The 21,072-nt window shown below is 50.5% G+C and overlaps 1 protein-coding gene across 1 annotated transcript in view; it reads left to right on the top strand.

Moving 5' to 3' along the window:
• Positions 1 to 21,072, top strand: part of LOC116944418 (calcium-transporting ATPase type 2C member 1-like) — a 73,822-nt gene that overhangs the window by 39,591 nt on the left and 13,159 nt on the right. The window contains exons 9-17 of the mRNA XM_032958008.2: positions 691 to 759; positions 2,552 to 2,627; positions 5,566 to 5,632; positions 9,264 to 9,388; positions 12,846 to 12,943; positions 14,804 to 14,899; positions 16,603 to 16,692; positions 19,771 to 19,875; positions 20,578 to 20,734. Coding sequence (XP_032813899.2) covers positions 691 to 759; positions 2,552 to 2,627; positions 5,566 to 5,632; positions 9,264 to 9,388; positions 12,846 to 12,943; positions 14,804 to 14,899; positions 16,603 to 16,692; positions 19,771 to 19,875; positions 20,578 to 20,734 — 883 coding nt within the window. The remainder of the gene's footprint in view (positions 1 to 690; positions 760 to 2,551; positions 2,628 to 5,565; positions 5,633 to 9,263; positions 9,389 to 12,845; positions 12,944 to 14,803; positions 14,900 to 16,602; positions 16,693 to 19,770; positions 19,876 to 20,577; positions 20,735 to 21,072) is intronic.

Here is a 21,072-nt window from a genome sequence, read left to right as displayed (position 1 = left end):
CTACACCACTGATAATGTAGTCAGTACACCACTGATAATGTAGTTACTACACCACTGATAATGTAGTCACTACACCACTGATGATGTGGTCATTACACCACTGGTAATGTAGTTACTACAACACTGATAATGTAGTTACTACACCACTGATAATGTAGTCACTACGCCACTGATAATGTAGTTACTACACCACTGATAATGTAGTTGTTACGCCACTGATAATGTAGTTACTACACCACTGATAGTGTAGTTACAACACCGCTAATAATGTCGTTACTACACCACTGATAATGTCGTTACTACACCACTGATAATGTAGTTACTATGCCAATGATAATGTAGTTCATTACGTCACTGATAATGTAGTTTTCTACGCCAATTTTTCTCACGATTCTGGAACCGCGTCGTGAACTGCGCGTAATACATGTTCGCGACGATGATCGACGATTATGACGACGACCATAATCGCGACGAGTATTATGATGACAATAATGATGGTGACGAGGATAATGAGGGTGATGACGATGATGCTGTTGGCGATGAGGATGGCAGTTTAAACGACGATGACAAGGACGATAATTACGATCACGACAATGACGGAGGTAATGCAGGCCACGACGACGGTGGTGGTGATGGTGACGATGACGATGGTGAGGTCTCACGGCACTCTATTGTGACGTCATGGTGCAGGGTATCGTCGTCAACACCGGCGAGAACTCTCAGTTCGGCGAGGTGTTCCGCATGATGCAGAAGGAGGAGGTGAGAAAACGCTACCGCTGCTGCTGTAGTTGCCTCTATAGCTGCTGCTGCTGTAGCTGCTGTAGTTGCCTCTGTCGCTGCTACTGCTGTAGCTGCTGCTGTAGCTACTGCTGTTGCTGCTTCTGTAGCTGCTGCTTTAGCTCCTGTAGCTGCTGCTTTAGCTGCTGCTTTAGCTGCTGTAGCTGCTGCTTTATCTCCTGTAGCTGCTGCTGTGGCAGCTGCTGCCTCTGTAGCTGCTGCTGCTGTTGCTGCTCCTGTAGCTGCTGCTTTAGCTCCTGTAGCTGCTGCTTTAGCTGCTGCTTTAGCTGCTGTAGCTGCTGCTTTATCTCCTGTAGCTGCTGCTGTGGCAGCTGCTGCCTCTGTAGCTGCTGCTGTGGCAGCTGCTGCCTCTGTAGCTGCTGCTGTTGCTGCTCCTGTAGCTGCTGCTTTAGCTCCTGTAGCTGCTGCTTTAGCTCCTGTAGCTGCTGCTTTAGCTGCTGTAGCTGCTGCTTTAGCTGCTGCTGCCATAGCTGCCGCTGGCTATTCACTCGCTTGCCAGAGGTCGCGGATCCCAGGGTAGGGGTTGCGATTGGGGTGAACGCCTCCACCCACCTCCCTCCCTCCCATTCTCAAAGCGCAGTGAGATGACGGTGACCGCCAGTGACTGCAAGGACAAATCAAACCCCGTCGCCATGAGTGCATTGGGTTCCGCACTCAAGTTCGTGTCCATTCCAAATCGAACGATTCGTCTTTTGGGCAGCTTCGTCTCACGGTCGTCGAGCACTGCCATGGGACCAAGCCGGAAGGTTTTGCGCCAACAATTGCCCTGCAATTCTGCACATATTAAGATATTCCCCAACCAATTTGCGAGTGTTTGTGCGTGTGGGGGGCTGGGGAAGGGGGGTGGGAACCGGTAACCGGAGCACCCGAATTAAAACCCAACATGTGCGAGGGGGCAACGCTCTATCCCACACAGAAGGGGACACGCTGATATGAAAAATAAGAATAGGGTTTTTACCCTTTCTGGCAATAAAACAGGAGGTGTTAAGATGTTCAAACACCAAATAGAAACCTTTTGCAAGGAAGCAAGTACTGCATAAGCCACGCAAAGCACTTGTGGTGAACTTGAAAACAAACATGCTCTGATAAAATCTCAATTGTCTTTTTAAACTGAATGGCCTACACCAGAGACAGCCTTCCTGGCAAAAGGTATCTATTTGGTCAGTTTGAACATCTTAATGCATGATTTAAAGCTTTCGTGACTGCAGTAATTCATATTCTTAGCTCTTTCGGTAAAGTCACGTTGAAGGGAAACAATAAAATAATAACGTGACTTTACCGAAAGAGCTAAGAATATCTTAATGCCTGTCTTATTGCCAGATAGGGTAAGACCTATTCTTATTTTGCGTCCACTTTGCTGCACTACCTTCTGCTGAAAAGGCCCAGGGGGCATGGCACCATATTTGTATGAAATAACCAACCCTAGCCTCCACACTTCATGGATTAGAGTGCTGGATCAGGTTGACCGTCACGCAATGAACCCTCGGCTCGGGCGGAGAAGAAAGCGCTGCCCCTCTGTGGTGCCAGAGGCCACCGCTTGAGGGTACCCCCGGGAGGTAGTTCCACAATGTCCACTTTCCGTGGGCCGTCCTCTAAACGCGGGACATCGTTGCACTTGCCCGCGTGAGAGTTCTGCGTGGGCAATTCTTCTGGTGACGCGGCGCCGACAGCGCAATCGGGATTTTAGAAAAGTGAACAAAATCAAATGTTGCGTGCGAGAGATGGCTGACTCTGCACTTGTTGACATTTGCAGGCACCAAAGACTCCCCTGCAGAAAAACATGGATCACTTGAGCAAGCAGCTGTCGCTGTACTCCTTCGGGATCATCGGTGAGTCATCGATGGAATTGTATGCGAGGCAGTCAGCTTCATCGAAGACCCAGCACTCTTCTTTAACTCCAGTCACTTGCTCGCTCGCTCGCCGGCGGTCAGCCCCATCCCGATCACTCTTCTCTTGCTGCTACCATGGTGATACTCTGCACGTGAACTTCACTCGTCGATTCCTCTGCCCATGTTGGGGGACTCGGTATATATCAGGCTGACTGGTGTCATCCACCACACTGTGTTTAACCACCACCACCACACATTCTGGAAGAGATGATTCTGACTGGCTGGTGTGGAGCCTTCTGTCCTCTGGGTGAAGGTCCATGTATTGCTAGGGAGAGACCGTGTTCTGGAAGATGTTTCCGAAAATCCAGATTAAAACACACCGTCTGGAAGACACGCACACTCTGTATTGTAACATGCACAGCTGACTTTTGCTTTAAAATCCTTTAAAGTGCGTCTCATAATCTGGAGGACATGGCATCGATTCTGTATCTGTTTCTCAGTAGAATACTTTTCATTTATTCTGACCCTAGCCAGTCAATGGGGGGTGGGGGGGGGTAGCCAATGGTAGGTTCTTTGATAATCAATATCATTCTCTCTTCCATTGAAATCTACGCGTTATATTGTCATGCCATCGATGTCATCGCTATAAGAACCATCATCGTGACGCGTCCCACAGGTAACACGTTTTCCGCAGACGTTCACGGCTCGAATCCAGCGGCGAGATGTTAACTACCTCGCCTGGCATGCAGGAGGCCGTGGGTTCGATCCCGACCCTGACGTGTGCCGTATGTTTGGAGTCTCCATGCTCTCGCCGCGGTGACGTGGATTGTTCTCCGGGTCCCACCGCATTTAGAATCAACATCATGCGTTTAGAGCATTTTGCCTGCTATACATTTCCACGTGATACGCCACGTGGCTGATCTGTCATTTGTGGTCAGGTCGCTTCTGAAACAAAACAACTGTTATTTTTATGGTAATTACTGCCGTGTGCGTTGATAGTAAAACAACTTATACTCCACGCAGTCTGCTTCGCAGTGGACGTTAAAGGTCACGTAGCGTCATTTGCAAGAGCAGGCCATTGTGTGCCAGTGATCATGGTGCAAACCTGGCAAATTTGACAACAATAACCGCAAATTACTCGCTTGGAATCTGCACTGCAATAATCACCCCCCACCCCCTACTCACGACTGTGAGAACTGGGGGGGACCCTCCTGAAAACGAGTCGAGAGACTCAGCGAGGCTCTCCCTTGGGTTAACGGCCGTCATAATAAAAGGTGACAACAACCACTTGTTACCTTCGTGCTGTCAGCAAAACACTGTGCGTCCAGGTGGGACACACCGTTGGCTTGTCTGGGCCTTGGTGAAGAGTTGGTTTACACATTCTCCTGCGGAGGGAGCTGGTAGGAACGTCGGGTTGCTCGGTCAATGGGCAGGGTCAACGGCGGCACCACGTGGTGTATTCTGAAAATATGCCCGACTGTGAGGGCAGGCACAAGCCGGCGTGAGTAGGTGAAACGTTGAGTTTTATAAGGGCACCACGGGGTGACCAGCCCCTCCCCACCCTCCCCACCCAGCCCCTCCCCACCCTCCCCTCCCCACCCAGCCCCTCCCCTCTCCACCCAGCCCCACCCCTCCCATTTTTGGATGCACGACGGACGGATGGACACAATAATCCCTTGTGGGCTGGTGGTGTAACCAGGAGGTTCCTACCAGTAAAACCCACAGCTTCAGTTTTTCAATGTTATCCGAGTCGCTGGTAGACTGGAGTATGTGTAGCACGTGACTGCTAGCCATAGTCATACCCTAAGGTATACTGGATATGGTGTTCCGTGTGAGAGATATTATCCGTGTCACTGGTAGAATGGAGTATGTAGCACGTGACTTCTAACCATAGTCATATCTAAAGGTATACTGGATATGGTGTTCCGTGTGAGAGATATTATCCGTATCACTGGTATAATGGAGTATGTAGCACGTGACTGCTAGCCATAGTCATATCTGAAGGTATACTTGATATGGTGTTCCGTGTGAGAAATATTATCCGTGTCACTGGTAGAATGGAGTATGTAGCACGTGACTGCTAGCCATAGTCATATCTGCAGGTATGCTGGATGTGATTGTGCCATGTGAGAGATATGTTCCGGGTCACTGGTTGACTGGAGTATGTTTAACACGTAGGCTTTCGTGACCAATATTATTCATTATAAACGTTTTTGGGTTAGATCGTGCAAATGGAGGGCTTCACCATTCTGGCAAATTGCCCGATGATGCTGGATGTAATTACCAGCGAAACGTCGTATTCAAAAATTGTAAATGATGTTAAATCACTCTTCAACACCACCGGTGGGCTAAAGTAGTGAACTATTTGTCTTTTGTAAACGTGACACATTCTTTTTTACTGTTTGGCATTGTCGGGTGGTGGAGGGTTACGACACATTTATAAATAAAGCGATCTAACCCAAAAACGTTTATTATGAAGACTGGAGTATGTAGCACGTTATTGCTATGGGGAGGGTTTTCACCTATCTGTTAGAGCTTTTAACAGACAACGGGACAAGAAGTCGCAACTCATCGAGACGCTGACCTTCCTCAAAAGATGCCGCGATCACAAGCTTAAAGGTCGTGATCCAAGCGTGGCTTCTCCCACTCCAGCGCTGTCCTCCAGACAGTCTCGTCCCTTCACCTGATGAAGGCCGCTTGTGTTGTGGCCGAAACGTCGTCATTTTTTTGTTATTTTATTTTCACCTACGTGACTTTACCCAATAGAACCAAAGAGTATGGATCCTAGCAGTCACGAAAGCTTTAAATCTAGAATTGCTAGCCATAGTCGCATCGAAAGGTACACTGGACGTGATGTGGCGGGCGTGGAAATATTTGACCGATAAATCACGCTGTGTGTGTGCGCGCGTGTGCGTGTGTGTGTGATCGTGCTGCCCAGGGCTGATTGCACTGGCCGGTTGGCTCCAGGGGAAGTCTCTCCTCAATATGTTTACCATCGGTGTCAGGTGTGTATACACGTTATTGGGAAGCCACTGGAGCTATGCACTTTTAAAACTAGATTGAAAACTAATTTTTCTTTTTTTTTGGAATGGCTTTTGTTGTTTAGTTTGTTGGCCCTTCCCCTGCACCTCCGATTAGCGCGGTTGGCCACGTACGGTGCAATAGAAGTTCAACATACCTCCAAAAAAAGAGACTAAGATCCCCCGTATAGTCTTAACAGACTGTTTGGGGAAAGTGCTGTCAGCGAGCCCCTATGAAGGCCGGCATGGTACACGAGGGAGTGGGTGGCCAGCACCATGCCCGACTGCCTTTATCTCCCCAGTGGTAACGTTTACACACCGCAGCAGGTACTCATTTGAGGCTGAGTCGACCTAGAGGAGGCCCAGTACTGATTCAGGTTATTGTTACTGGCGGTGGCCGTGAGCGGGAATCGAACTCAGCTCGCCCTAATTTTTAGCGCAGCATGCTAACCACTACACTACCGCTCCCCACTAGCATAAGGATACATACACACGTACGTGGGTGCACACAAACTCATACATATACCTACTTGTTGTCCTGTACAGCACTTATTTCTAAATTTGTGGAGTGTTGAAAATGTCACGTGTACAGCGCTTTGTGATCTTTTCAATGAGAGGTGCTGTATAGACATAAATAATAATGATCATCTTCTTGGTTCTTTCGGTAAAGTCACGTAGAAGGGAAATAATAAAATAATAAAAATAAAACATAATGAAATAAAATTCTCACGACGTTTCGGCCACAACACGAGCAGCCGTCCTCAGGTGAAGAAACAGAGCTGTCGGAAAGACAGCGCTCCAATGAACACTGCTAAGCTTGGCAGCGTATTTTAAGCTGGGTGGGAGGAGCAGAGCGCCTAGACAAAGGAGTTTACATATCAACAGAATAATTTAGCATTGAAGTAGCTGTGTTAATGTGAGAGATTAGCAGGATGCTAATGTCAGAAATGAGCATGTAACTGGGAGATTAGCATGATGTTAATGTGAGGAATTAGCATGCAACTGGTCACGGAAGTAGCTATGTTAAAGTCAGAGTTTACATATCAACAGAGGCATTTAGTATATTGACGCTTTAAGAACTGCAACTACCCAACTATCATACAATAAAGCGATGTGAAAGAACTAAATATAAACTACATCAATATAATCGATGTACTCAATATATTCTCCAATAAGCTGAGCTACTAACAATAAGTCATTATTCATTATGCTTCTATGTCGCAAAAATTATTATAATATGCCTCCAACTAATCTTGTTTCTTACATCTCACGACTATACCCCGTATTATTAACTGCCATAGACAGACCCCAACATTGAATTATACACTGCGTTACTATACACTACCCTATACCTTAGATTATAATAATATTAGACTTGTAATATTACACTATGTATTATTTTACCAACCCTACTGTATACCACACTGCTGTATATTCACTATGCAATTACGATACTATGTATTACCAAATAAATTTTATTAAACATTACACTGAAAGGTACTAAGAGATTAGCAGGATGTTAAGGTGAGAAATGAGCATGTAACTGGGAGATTAGCATGATGTTAATGTGAGGAATTAGCATGTAACTGGTCACGGAAGTGGCTATGTTAAAGTCAGAGTTTACATATCAACAGAGGCATTTAATATATTAACGCTAAAGAACTGCAACTACCCAACTATCATACAATAAACCGATGTGAAATAACTAAATATAAACTACATCAATATAAGCAATGTGTGTTTGTATATGTGGATGGCCTCATGAACGAATCTCTCATGGTAGCCGGATGCATCTCCGACCAGGAACACATAGCCAGTGAACTCAAGCACGTACACCAAGCTCTCAAGGCTAATGGTTACTCCGACTACACAATCCGCAAAGCCATCACTCCAACCATGAAGAAGGATCCTCTTGAGGAGCCATTCAAAACCATCACTTTACCCTACATTGCGGGGGTCACAAAAAAGTTCTCCAAAATCCTGAATAAATACAAGATCCAGGTCCGATTGAACACATTACATAAACTCCATGATCTGGTTCTGTCTGTAAAAGATGTGATTCCAGACATACAGTACCCTGGTGTCTACAAACTAAGTTGCCTCTGTGGTAGCAGTTACATTGGAGAAACCAAACGACATGTCTCGGACCGCATCCGTGAACATAAAACAGACCTGAAACACGGTAGGACCAACACCTCGGCCATGGCAGATCACTGTTATAATTCAGTGGGTTCACATGACATTGACTTCTCCAAGACGGAGGTTCTCTGCAAGCCATCCGGCTACCATGAGAGATTCGTTCATGAGGCCATCCACATATACAAACACAGAGACAATTTCAACCGATAAGATGGATTCTGGCTCAGTAATCATTGGAAGGACGTGATAAACCATTTCGGTTCTTGATTGATTGTATTTTACGGTGACTTTCAGACCGCAGTCCATTCGCTGGCATTGCCTCATAGTACCTTTCACACAACGGTCAATGGTATGGTTTATAGCATGTTGTATAATAACAAATAGTATAACAGTGTAAAGTTTAATATAATTTATATCGTAATTGTATAGTGAATATACAGCAGTGTGGTATACAGTAGGGTTGGTAGAATAACACATAGTGTAATATTACAAGTCTAATATTATTATAGTCTAAAGTATAGGGTAGTGTATAGTAACGCATTGTATAATTCAATGTTGGGTGCTGCCTATGGCAGTTTATAATACGGGGTATAGTCGTGAGATGTAAGAAACAAGATTAGTTGGAGGCATATTATAATAATTCTTGCGACATAGAAGTGTAATGTATAATGACTTATTGTTCGTAGCTCAGCTTATTGGAGAGTATATTGAGTATATTGATGTAGTTTATATTTTAATTTTGTATCGGTTCACTATATGGTAGTCATTATATAGTGTAGTGTATACTCAGTTACCTGCTAATCTCTCGCATTAACATAGCTACTTCAATGCTAAATTATTCTGTTGATATGTAAACTCCTTTGTCAAGGCGCTCTGCTCCTCCCACCCAGCTTAAAATACGCTGCCAAGTTTAGCGGTGTTCATTGGAGCGCTGTCTTTCCGACAGTTCTGTTTCTTCACCTGAGGACGGCTGCTTGTGTTGTGGCCGAAACGTCGTGAGAATTTTATTTTATTAGCTTTGATATTTATTATTTTATTATTTCCCTTCTACGTGACTTTACCGAAAGAACCAAGAAGATGAATCCCTGCAGTCACGAAAGCTTTAAATCGAAAATAATGATCATTATTACTGACTACTTGTCTCTCTGACCAGCGTATCTGTCTCACTGATCCCTGACACATCTGTCTCCATGTCCCCTGTATCTCCCTGACTCCTGACGCCCCACGTATGCCTGACCCTGACCTCCATGTCTCTATGCCCCTGTGACCTCCTGACCTCTGGGTGTTCCTGACCCCTGACCCCTGCGTCCTCCTGACCCCTGACCCCAGTGTCCTCCTGACCCCTGTGTCTCCCTGACCTGTGACCCCTAGCCTGGCGGTGGCAGCCACCCCTGGGTCCTCCTGACCCCTGCGTCCTCCTGACCCCTGACCCCAGTGTCCTCCTGACCCCTGTGTCTCCCTGACCTGTGACCCATAGCCTGGCGGTGGCAGCCATCCCGGAGGGGCTACCCATCGTGGTGACGGTGACGCTGGCGCTGGGCGTGATGAGAATGGCCGCCAAGAACGCGGTGGTGAGGAGACTGCCCACGGTGGAGACACTTGGTGAGGTCGCCCGCTCATCAGAGACTCACCCGCTCAGAGACTCACCCGCTCAGATACTCACCCCCTCAGAGACTCACCCCCTCAGAGACTCACTCACTCAGAGACTCACCCGCTCATCAGAGACTCACCCGCTCAGACTCACCCGCTCAGAGACTCACCCGCTCAGAGACTCACCCGATCAGAGACTCACCCTCTCAGAGACTCACCCTCTCAGAGACTCACCCGCTCAGACTCACCCGCTCAGACTCACCCGCTCAGAGACTCACCCTTTCAGAGACTCACCCGCTCAGAGACTCACCCGCTCAGAGACTCACCCCCTCAGAGACTCACCCCCTCAGAGACTCACCCACTCAGAGACTCACCCGCTCAGACTCACCTGCTCAGAGACTCACCCGCTCAGAGACTCACCCTCTCAGAGACTCACCCACTCAGAGACTCACCCACTCAGAGACTCACCCACTCAGAGACTCACCCTCTCAGAGACTCACCCACTCAGAGACTCACCCGCTCAGACTCACCTGCTCAGAGACTCACCCGCTCAGAGACTAACCCTCTCAGAGACTCACCCACTCAGAGACTCACCCACTCAGAGACTCACCTGCTCAGAGGCTCACGCGCTCAGAGACTCACCCGCTCAGAGACTCACCCACTCATCAGACACTCACCCTCTCAGAGACTCACCCGCTCAGAGACTCACCAGCTCAGAGACTCACCCGCTCAGAGACTTACCCGCTCAGAGACTCACCCGCTCAGACACTCACCCACTCAGACACTCACCCACTCAGAGACTCACCCGCTCAGAGACTCACCCGCTCAGAGACTCACCCGCTCAGAGACTCACCCGCTCAGACACTCACCCTCTCAGAGACTCACCCGCTCAGAGACTCACCCGCTCAGATACTCACCCCCTCAGAGACTCACCCCCTCAGAGACTCACTCACTCAGAGACTCACCCGCTCATCAGAGACTCACCCGCTCAGACTCACCCGCTCAGAGACTCACCCGCTCAGAGACTCACCCGATCAGAGACTCACCCTCTCAGAGACTCACCCTCTCAGAGACTCACCCGCTCAGACTCACCCGCTCAGACTCACCCGCTCAGAGACTCACCCTTTCAGAGACTCACCCGCTCAGAGACTCACCCGCTCAGAGACTCACCCCCTCAGAGACTCACCCCCTCAGAGACTCACCCACTCAGAGACTCACCCGCTCAGACTCACCTGCTCAGAGACTCACCCACTCAGAGACTCACCCTCTCAGAGACTCACCCACTCAGAGACTCACCCACTCAGAGACTCACCCACTCAGAGACTCACCCTCTCAGAGACTCACCCACTCAGAGACTCACCCGCTCAGACTCACCTGCTCAGAGACTCACCCGCTCAGAGACTAACCCTCTCAGAGACTCACCCACTCAGAGACTCACCCACTCAGAGACTCACCTGCTCAGAGGCTCACGCGCTCAGAGACTCACCCGCTCAGAGACTCACCCACTCATCAGACACTCACCCTCTCAGAGACTCACCCGCTCAGAGACTCACCAGCTCAGAGACTCACCCGCTCAGAGACTTACCCGCTCAGAGACTCACCCGCTCAGACACTCACCCACTCAGACACTCACCCACTCAGAGACTCACCCGCTCAGAGACTCACCCGCTCAGAGACTCACCCGCTCAGAGACTCACCAGCTCAGACACTCACCCACTCATCAGACACTCACCCTCTCAGAGACTCACCTGCTCAGAGACTCACCAGCTCAGAGACTCACCCGCTCAGAGACTTACCCGCTCAGAGACTCACCCGCTCAGACACTCACCCTCTCAGAGATTCACCCGCTCAGAGACTCACCCACTCAGAGACTCACCCTCTCAGAGACTCACCCGCTCAGAGACTCACCCGCTCAGAGACTCACCCACTCATCAGACACTCACCCTCTCAGAGACTCACCCGCTCAGAGACTCACCCACTCAGAGACTCACCCACTCATCAGACACTCACCCTCTCAGAGACTCACCCGCTCAGAGACTTACCCGCTCAGAGACTCACCCGCTCAGACACTCACCCTCTCAGAGACTCACCCGCTCAGAGACTCACCCGCTCAGAGACTCACCCTCTCAGAGACTCACCCGCTCAGAGACTCACCCGCTCAGAGTCTCACCCACTCATCAGACACTCACCCTCTCAGAGACTCACCCGCTCAGAGGCTCACCCGCTCAGAGAATCACCCACTCATCAGACACTCACCCTCTCCGAGACTCACCTGCTCAGAGACTCACCCGCTCAGAGACTCACCCGCTCAGACACTCACCCACTCATCAGACACTCACCCTCTCAGAGACTCACCCACTCAGAGACTCACCCGCTCAGAGACTCACCAGCTCAGACACTCACCCACTCATCAGACACTCACCCTCTCAGAGACTCACCCTCTCAGAGACTCACCCTCTCAGAGACTCACCCTCTCAGAGACTCACCTGCTCAGAGACTCACCCACTCATCAGACACTCACCCTCTCAGAGACTCACCTGCTCAGAGACTCACCCTCTCAGACACTCACCCTCTCAGAGACTCACCCTCTCAGAGACTCACCCTCTCAGAGACTCACCCGCTCAGAGACTCACCCACTCATCAGACACTCACCCTCTCAGAGACTCACCCGCTCAGAGACTCACCAGCTCAGACACTCACCCGCTCAGAGACTCACCCGCTCAGACACTCACCCTCTCAGAGACTCACCCACTCATCTGACACTCACCCGCTCAGAGACTCACCCACTCAGACACTCACCTGCTCAGAGACTCACCCACTCATCAGACACTCACCAACGCAGACACCCTCTCAGAGACTCACCAGCTCAGAGACTCACCCTCTCAGAGACTCACCCACTCATCAGACACTCACCCGCTCAGAGACTCACCCACTCAGACACTCACCCGCTCAGAGACTCACCCACTCATCAGACACTCACCAACGCAGACACTCACCCTCTCAGAGACTCACCAGCTCAGAGACTCACCCTCTCAGAGACTCACCCACTCATCAGACACTCACCCGCTCAGAGACTCACCCACTCAGACACTCACCCGCTCAGAGACTCACCCACTCATCAGACACTCACCAACGCAGACACTCACCCTCTCAGACACTCACCCGCTCAGAGACTCACCCACTCAGACACTCACCCGCTCAGAGACTCACCCACTCATCAGACACTCACCAACGCAGACACTCACCCTCTCAGACACTCACCCTCTCAGACACTCACCCTCTCAGACACTCACCCTCTCAGACACTCACCCTCTCAGAGACTCACCCACTCATCAGACACTCATCACCAACGCAGAAGACATTCGCCCCGCTCGTCGGAGGCTCGCCCACCCCGACGGCAGCGGCTTGTCGTGGCGCCGACGCCCGAGCCGGCGGCCGACTGATTGCCCTTTGCCCTTTCACCTCTCAGGTTGCTGTGACGTCATCTGCTCCGACAAAACGGGAACACTCACATCAAACGAGATGACCGTCACCCGAGTGTTCACGTCAGAGGGGCTGCTGGCTGAGGTATCCGCGTCATCGCCGTTATCGTAGTCATCATCGGCACCATCATCATCACCATCATCAGCACCATCACTGCTGTCAAGCTTATGGCCACTGTCATCATCGTCGTTGTTTGTCGTAGCATTATCGTCGTCGTCGTCATCGTCATCGTCGTCATCATCTTTATCATCAGCATTAGAAGCAGCAGCAGCGGCGTCAGCGCCACTATCATTAGCACCACCATTATATTCATCATCATCATCTTTATCATCGGCACTAGAAGCAGCGGCAGCAGCAGCATCAGCACCACTATCATCATCATCATCACCATTATATTTATCATCATCTTTATCATCGGCATTAGAACCAGGAGAATCATCAGCGCCAACTATCATCATCAGCACCACTGAGATCACCATCGTGGCGGTTATCATCACGAGAGCTGCCTCCACTCGAGGCCCTTCCGGCAGCAGTGGCGTGAGCCGGCAATAGCAGGGGCTGCGCCTTTGCCTCCACCAAGTTGCCCGCGTGCCCGACTCCGCGGCGGCACGCACAGCCGCTCGAGTTCGCCTCTGGGCCAATCAACTCGGCCGGCAGTCACAAGCCGGGTCCCGCCTCCAGTTTGTCCACGCCCCCCGCGGGGGAGCACCCTGGCGTGGCCGGATGACGCTCTCTCGCCGGGCTGCTGCTGCTGGGAGCTGCTGAGAGCTGCTGCTGCTGAGAGCTGCTGAGAGCTGCTGCTGAGAGCTGCTGCTGCTGAGAGCTGCTGCTGAGAGCTGCTGCTGCTGAGAGCTGCTGCTGCTGAGAGCTGCTGCTGCTGAGAGCTGCTGCTGAGAGCTGCTGCTGCTGGGAGCTGCTGCTGAGAGCTGCTGCTGCTGCTGAGAGCTGCTGCTGCTGAGAGCTGCTGCTCAGAGCTGTTGCTACTGAGAGCTGCTGCTGCTGCTGAGAGCTGCTGCTGCTGCTGAGAGCTGCTGCTCAGAGCTGTTGCTGAGAGCTGTTGCTGCTGAGAGCTGCTGCTGCTGCTGAGAGCTGCTGCTCAGAGCTGTTGCTGAGAGCTGTTGCTGCTGAGAGCTGCTGAGAGCTGCTGAGAGCTGCTGCTGAGAGCTGCTGAGAGCTGCTGCTGCTGCTGAGAGCTGCTGAGAGCTGCTGCTGAGAGCTGCTGCTGCTGCCGAGAGCTCAAATGAGCACCTGGTGCGGTGCGTAAAAGCATCACCACTGGGGAGACAAAGGCGGCCGGGCGTGGTGCTGGCCACCCACCCCTTCGTGTGCCGTTCTGGCCTTCATAGGTGCTCGCTCACAGCACTTGCCCCAACAGTCCGTTGAAGGCTGTCCGGGGGGATCTTTGGGGCCGTCCATAAATGACGTCACGCACCTTGGGGGGGGGGGGTCAGACATTTATGACGATGTGTGACGAGGGGGGGGGGGGTTGAGAAATGTGACGTCACATCAAAATGAGCAACTTTTAATAAATATAGACAACACGTTCTACTTAATTAAATATACTTTTTTAAATAAATGTTATCGCCTACAACATCGGAGTGCAGCGCCACATTAAATACGCACTACAATGACAATAGTTTAAAGCGATTTGAAGCATGTTTATTTTTTTTGGGGGGGGGGGAGGGCAGAGGGGGGGTCTGACTTTTTGTGACGCCGTGAGACGATGGGGGGGGGGGGAGGGGGGGTCAAAAAATCGTCCAAAATCGCGTGACGTCATTTATGGACGGCCCCTTTGTCTTGAGTGTGGGTCACGTGTGAGTGCGTGCTGCGTGTGCTGAGCGCGGGCGCCGCGTTGGCATTAGCAGGTGCTCGCTCGCAGCACTTGCCCCAAGAGTCCGTTGAAGGCTACCCGGGGCATCTTTGTCCTTGTGCCTGTCGACGCAGGTGAGCGGCGTGGGCTACTTCACCCAGGGGGAGGTGACGATCGACGGACAGGCGCAGAGCGCGTCGTCAAACGCGACGCTGACTAAGCTGTGCGAGGTTTGTGTTTCAGGATGAGAAAAAAAAAACCCTTCCCACGAACACCCACCCCCACCTCTCTCTCTCTCTCTCGCGTGCGCTCCTTCTACCGCAAGCACCGGTGCGTGAAGGTCACGTCGCAGTCGAATGTCAAGGCCGTACGGATTGCAGCGGCACCACCAGGGTGTTGCGTGGCGCGGATGGTCTGGGCTTCACCACGGTCGCGACATCGGCGAACCTTTGATTTTACCGTTGGTGGAACGACGTTGGACGCCGCGCATCTCCCGCGCTGCCGTCCGGGCACGGTTCAGTGCGGTCCACAGCCTTCCGACGTCCGGATACTCGCCCCGATAATAATAATAAGAATGTGTTTGACGTTTCGACAAATACATTTTTTTATTGATCGAGCCATCGACTCCTCGACTCACGAACGAGTTAGGGTTCCAGAGGTCTGTTTCGGTAGTCGAATTTTTCGTAAGTCCAACCCTTTGCAGTAAAACTTCGCCACCGGGGAGACGAAGGTGGTCGGACGTGGCACTGCCCACGCACCCCCCCCCCCCCATCTCCCCCGCAAACTCGCGTGCCACCGTGCCGGCCGTCGTAGGCACTGGCCACGTCGTCCTGTGAAGGCCACACATTGGGGTGGGGTGGGGGGCGGCGGCGGGGTGGTGGTGGTGGTGGATGATCTCTGCGGAGAGTTGGGCTCCAGGCCAACGGGCTCCAGGCCAGGCGTTGTCACCGAGACCGGCGGAGCGAGAGGGGCCCGCCTCGCAAGTTTGATCGCCTCGCTGCTTTTGCCCGCCGGGTGATGAGTGGCGACGCAGTGCCCAGGCACGCCGAGTCGAGGACGCGGCGTCCCCTCCCGCTCGCTGCCACTCCAAGTGCCGCCAGCGAGTTCCACGTCCCAGCGTTGGCAGGGACCATCCTGGCCAATTAGTCTCGTGACTTAGTAAATGTGTGCGTGCGTGCGTACGTGCGTTGAGCTTCGTTCGCTCCGTACGTGGCCAACCGTGCTTATCGGAGGGCATTAGAGTGTTTATTATGAGACAAAAATAGCGACACGCTGGCCAACACCCCCCACCCACCCACCCACCCCCGCGTGTGCCGTGCCAGCCTGAATAGGTGCACGCGAACAGGACTTGTCCCAGCAGGCTATGTGTGGGATCTTTGTGTTGTAGAGGGAGATTACAGGGGGAGAGGTGGGAGAGTGCGTGGAGGGGAGTGGAGGGAGGTGAGAGGGGAGGGGTAGGAGAGTGTGTGGAGGGGAGTGGAGTGAGATGAGAGGTAGGGGTAGGAGAGTGCGTGGAGGGGAGTGGAGTGAGATGAGAGGGGAGAGGTAGGAGAGTGCGTGGAGGGGAGTGGAGTGAGATGAGAGGTAGGAGAGAGCATGGAGGGGAGTGGAGTGAGATGAGAGGGGAGAGGTAGGAGAGTGCGTGGAGGGGAGTGAGATGAGAGGTAGGAGAGAGCATGGAGGGGAGTGGAGTGAGATGAGAGGGGAGAGTTCGTCAGGCACGAATCCATGGAGGATCTTCGGGTTGGCGAGTGCCATATTGAATTTGGTTCAGGATTGCACTGAAACAGACGCGTATTCGTATGTAACTGTGCGTGTGTGCACGTTTGTGTGCGTATGTGCGTCTGTGTGCGTGCATCTGTGTGCGTGCGTCTGTGGGCGTGCGTCTGTGTGTGTGTGCTTCTGTGTGTGCGTGCGTCTGCGTGCGGCACAGGTGGCGTGCGTGTGCAACGACGCAGTCTTGAGAGACGGGGTGCTCCTGGGCGCGCCCACGGAAGGGGCGTTACTGAACCTGGCAGCCAAGGTCAGGGATGGCTTCTGAAACCGGCGGCGGCGGTGGCGGCGGTGGTGGCGGTGTTTTTTTTTCTCTCCGTCGTTTTCTCCCCCTCAACTTTTTTTTTCTCATCTACACTATACTATATACTATTATACACTATACTATATGCTACACTACACTATACACTACACGACTATACACTACACTATACACTATACTATATGCTACACTACTATACACTACACGACTATACACTACACTATACACTACACTATACTATATACTACACTACTATACACTACACGACTATACACTACACTATACACTACACTACTATATGCTACACTACTATACACTACACGACTATACACTACACTATACACTACACTATACTATACACTACACTACTATATGCTACACTACTATACACTACACGACTATACACTACACTATACACTACACTATACTATATACTACACTACTATACACTACACGACTATACACTACACTATTCACTACTATATGCTACATTACTATACACTACACGACTATACACTACACTATACTATATACTACACTACACGACTATACACTACACTATATACTACACTACTATAGACTATACTATACACTACACTACTATATGCTACACTACTATACACTACACGACTATACACTACACTACTATATACTACACTACTATACACTACACTATACACTACACTATACACTACACTACTATATGCTACACTACTATACACTACACGACTATACACTACACTATACACTACACTATTATATACTACACTACTATACACTACACTATACACTACACTACTATATGCTACACTACTATACACTACACGACTATACACTACACTATACACTACACTATACTATACACTACACTACTATATACTACACTACTATACACTACACTATACACTACACTACTATATGCTACACTACTATACACTACACTGTACACGACTATACGCTAAACTAAACACTACACCAAGGCCGTAATCATAATATATATATTGGGGGGGCAACCCCCCCCAATATTCAAATATGCTCAAAATGTCCCCCCCAATATATTGCTATAAAAAAATAATTGCTTTGCTATCTAAATAAAATCAACAATTTGCTTAACCTTGGCCACAATTTCTGGACTTGTCTTCATGTAAATTAATGCATAGATTTCTGTTTACGGTATATGATTGTGGTTATGGTTGTACTTTATTAATCCCTAATCTTTGCCATTACATACAATGAAGCAAGAAATGGTAAAAAAGTTAAAACAGAGCAATGTAATACAATATACACTATTAGACATTATTGTGAAAAATATATAAAAAGTCCATCCCATGTGTTAGTGAATTTTTTGTTATATTTTAGGCAGGAAATGAGCTTTGAAATGTAGATGTTTTCTGGTTTGGGACCCCCAGACACCCTGGAAGATTTAGTCCCCCCCAATGTTGTTGACTCCATGGCTACGGCCTTGCACTACACTATATATTACACTATACACTACGATACAGAGGGGTTGAACTGTATATGTGGAGTTTGCGTGTCTCTCTCTCCCCATGGTCGCGTGGTTTTTCTCTGGGTCCTTCAGTTCTTCCCTCCACATGTAGAATCAACACCGTGCGTTTGTCGAGTGTTTGGATGCTGTACATTTCCACACGATGTATGGTCAGCCACTTCGTTGAGCTCTCGTTTGTGATGGCCAGGTGGCTTCTGAAACAGAGCTATGCAGCTCAGTGGGCCCTTAAATGGTAAAATAAAAAAAACAATTGCTGAGTTTAGTTTATAGATGATGTCACGTGACACTCTACTCCACACGCATTAGGGGGCAGCCCTTCCTCAGCTGCCTCGCCATCGAGAGTTAATGTCGTTCACGTGATGGTGAAAGCTATATCTTTTTTAAATTATCATCAAGAGCAAATTTTTGTTGCCAAATTAACTAAATTAATGCATGTATTTGTGTGTGTGTGAAATGTAGCTGAGATAATCAACTCACCATACTTGAGAATGCAATTATCCCCCCCCCCCCTGTCCACCATTTAATGGCAAACTAATTATTTTACTGTAGATCCGGTAGTGAGTCACAATGCCGCACAGGGACATCTGCCACTGGATGTCCCCTAGGCTAGACCACACAGCAGCGATCATCGCCCCCTGCTGGCAAGAGTAACGCCCGCTCAGAGACCCGGTTCCGAGTCACCTTGTGCCGCGCGGCGACAGCTGCCACCGGGGGTGCCCTTGCGAATGCGCTGGGTTTGGGATGCAGAGTCGCTCATCGCGCTTAAAGCTCTCCGAGACGCGGCGGCATGAAGGAGGGCGACTCCATGGACCGCTAATAATTATTATAACTATTAATCGGAGTTTAAAGATTTATTGAGACTGGAGGAATCCGATGAGCTATAAAGTTCGTTTTTTACAGATGTCCAGTCAGGGGCACGGGGTCAGAACGTTACACAAATAAACAATACAAAAACACGAAAGGAGCGCAAAGTATAGGAAAGGTAAACAAATCACTTAAAAAAATACAAATAAAACTAAACTATTTTTTTTATGTTACCAGGTAAAGCCCACTGAGCCTCTGGCCACAATCCACACCTCCGATTAGCACGGTTGGCTACGTACGGTGCGAGAGAAGTTCAACACAACATGCGTGCAAATGACAGCGCATCGAAGCGGCCTATCACGTGGAAATTCATCGCGTCAAAATAATCAAAAACAATCTAAATGCATGTATACTCTTTGGTTCTATTCGGTAAAAATGACAAAAATCACGACGTTTCGGCCATGATTTTTGTTATTTAATTTTTTACCTACGTGACTTTACCGAATAGAACCAAAGAGTATGGATCCTTGCAGGCACGAAAGCTTCAAATCTAGAATTAAATGCATGTAACCTAGGTCGCGCTCTTACCAAAAGAGGGGGGGGGTGGGCGGGGGGAATGGTGGGCGGGGGGGATCAACGACGAAGTTTCACGCATCGCGACGGTTTTATATAATTACCGGGGGGCAATTATAGAACCAAACGACCGCTCTGACCGATACCCCGTGACGGTCCCCCTTGCGTCTGTTCCCCCGCAGCTCGGCGTCGGCGGCGTGAGGGATGAACACGAGCGCATCGAGGAGGTCCCGTTCAGCTCCGAGCGCGGCTGGATGGCCGTGCGCTGCATGTCCACCACACAGAGGGTGAGGCGATGTGACGACATCGTCTTCGTCGTCTTCGTCATCGTCGTTGTCCTTATTGTCGTCATCATCGTCATCTGCATCCTCGTAGTCGTTATCGTCGTTATCGTCGTCCTCATTGTCGTCATTGTCGTCATCGTCAACATCGTCGTCATCGTCGTCATCGTCGTAATTGTCGTCATCGTCATCATCGTCGGCCGCATCCTCATTGTCATCGTCGTCATCGCCATCGTACGCATCGTCATCACCATCGTACTCATCGTCATCATCATCATCATCATCCGTCATCATCTGTCACAATCAATCTACTGCTGGACAAAGGCCCTAACTCGAAACGTCGCCATATCTCATCACGATCCCGCGATGCAATAATCCACACGGCACCTGCACATTGCACTGATTTTGTCGCTTTGTGTCCCTGGTGGAAGTACTCGAGGAGACGTTTCCCTCCTTTGGCTGCCACTCTGTTTTCATCCTTGACCATCAGCCACCACCTCCACTTTTGTTAATCAAACGGGATACACTGGGGCACCTGTCGCTGAACTAACCCGCTGTTCGGACGACGTGCTGTGAGTGACATTGCAAGCTGTGAACGGGCTACATTGCCCCTTCGTGGAAATACCGTGGTTGTTGTTGTTGTTGTTGCTGTTGTTGTCGAGAGCACGGACATACCGGGGCACGCGGCGCTCTCTCGGTGTGGTGCAGGCTCCACGTGGAGCGTTCTTCGTGAAGGGAGCGTGCGAGCGCGTGCTGGAGCAGTGCCGCTCCTACAGCAGCCACGGGCTCGCGGTGGCACTCACACCGCAGGTGTGCGACAGCTTCCACCGCCAGAGGATGGCCCTTGGCAGCCAGGGCCTCCGAGGTGACGGCGGCACGCACACGCACGGGCACACACGCGCACGCACGCACACGCACGCACACGCACGCGTACGAACGTGCACACTCGCGCACACGGGCACGCACGCACGGGCACACACAAGCACACGCACGCGTACGAACATGCGCAATCGCACACACACGCAAGCACACGCGAGCGCATGCACACGCACGTACACACACGTATACATGCATGTACACACACACGGGCACGCACGCACGTGCACACACACACACACGCGTACACACGCATATGCACCCGGGTTCGAATCCCGCTCACGGTCAACACCAATGACGATTATCTGAACCGGGCCTGTGCATCCC

This window comes from Petromyzon marinus, chromosome 21 (genome assembly GCF_048934315.1).
Source record: "Petromyzon marinus isolate PM22_M1 ecotype Great Lakes invasive population chromosome 21, UKy_Petmar_22M1.pri1.0, whole genome shotgun sequence".
NCBI lineage: Eukaryota > Metazoa > Chordata > Hyperoartia > Petromyzontiformes > Petromyzontidae > Petromyzon > Petromyzon marinus.
Note: the sequence above shows the minus strand (reverse complement) of the source record. Positions and strands in the feature narration are given on the sequence as shown.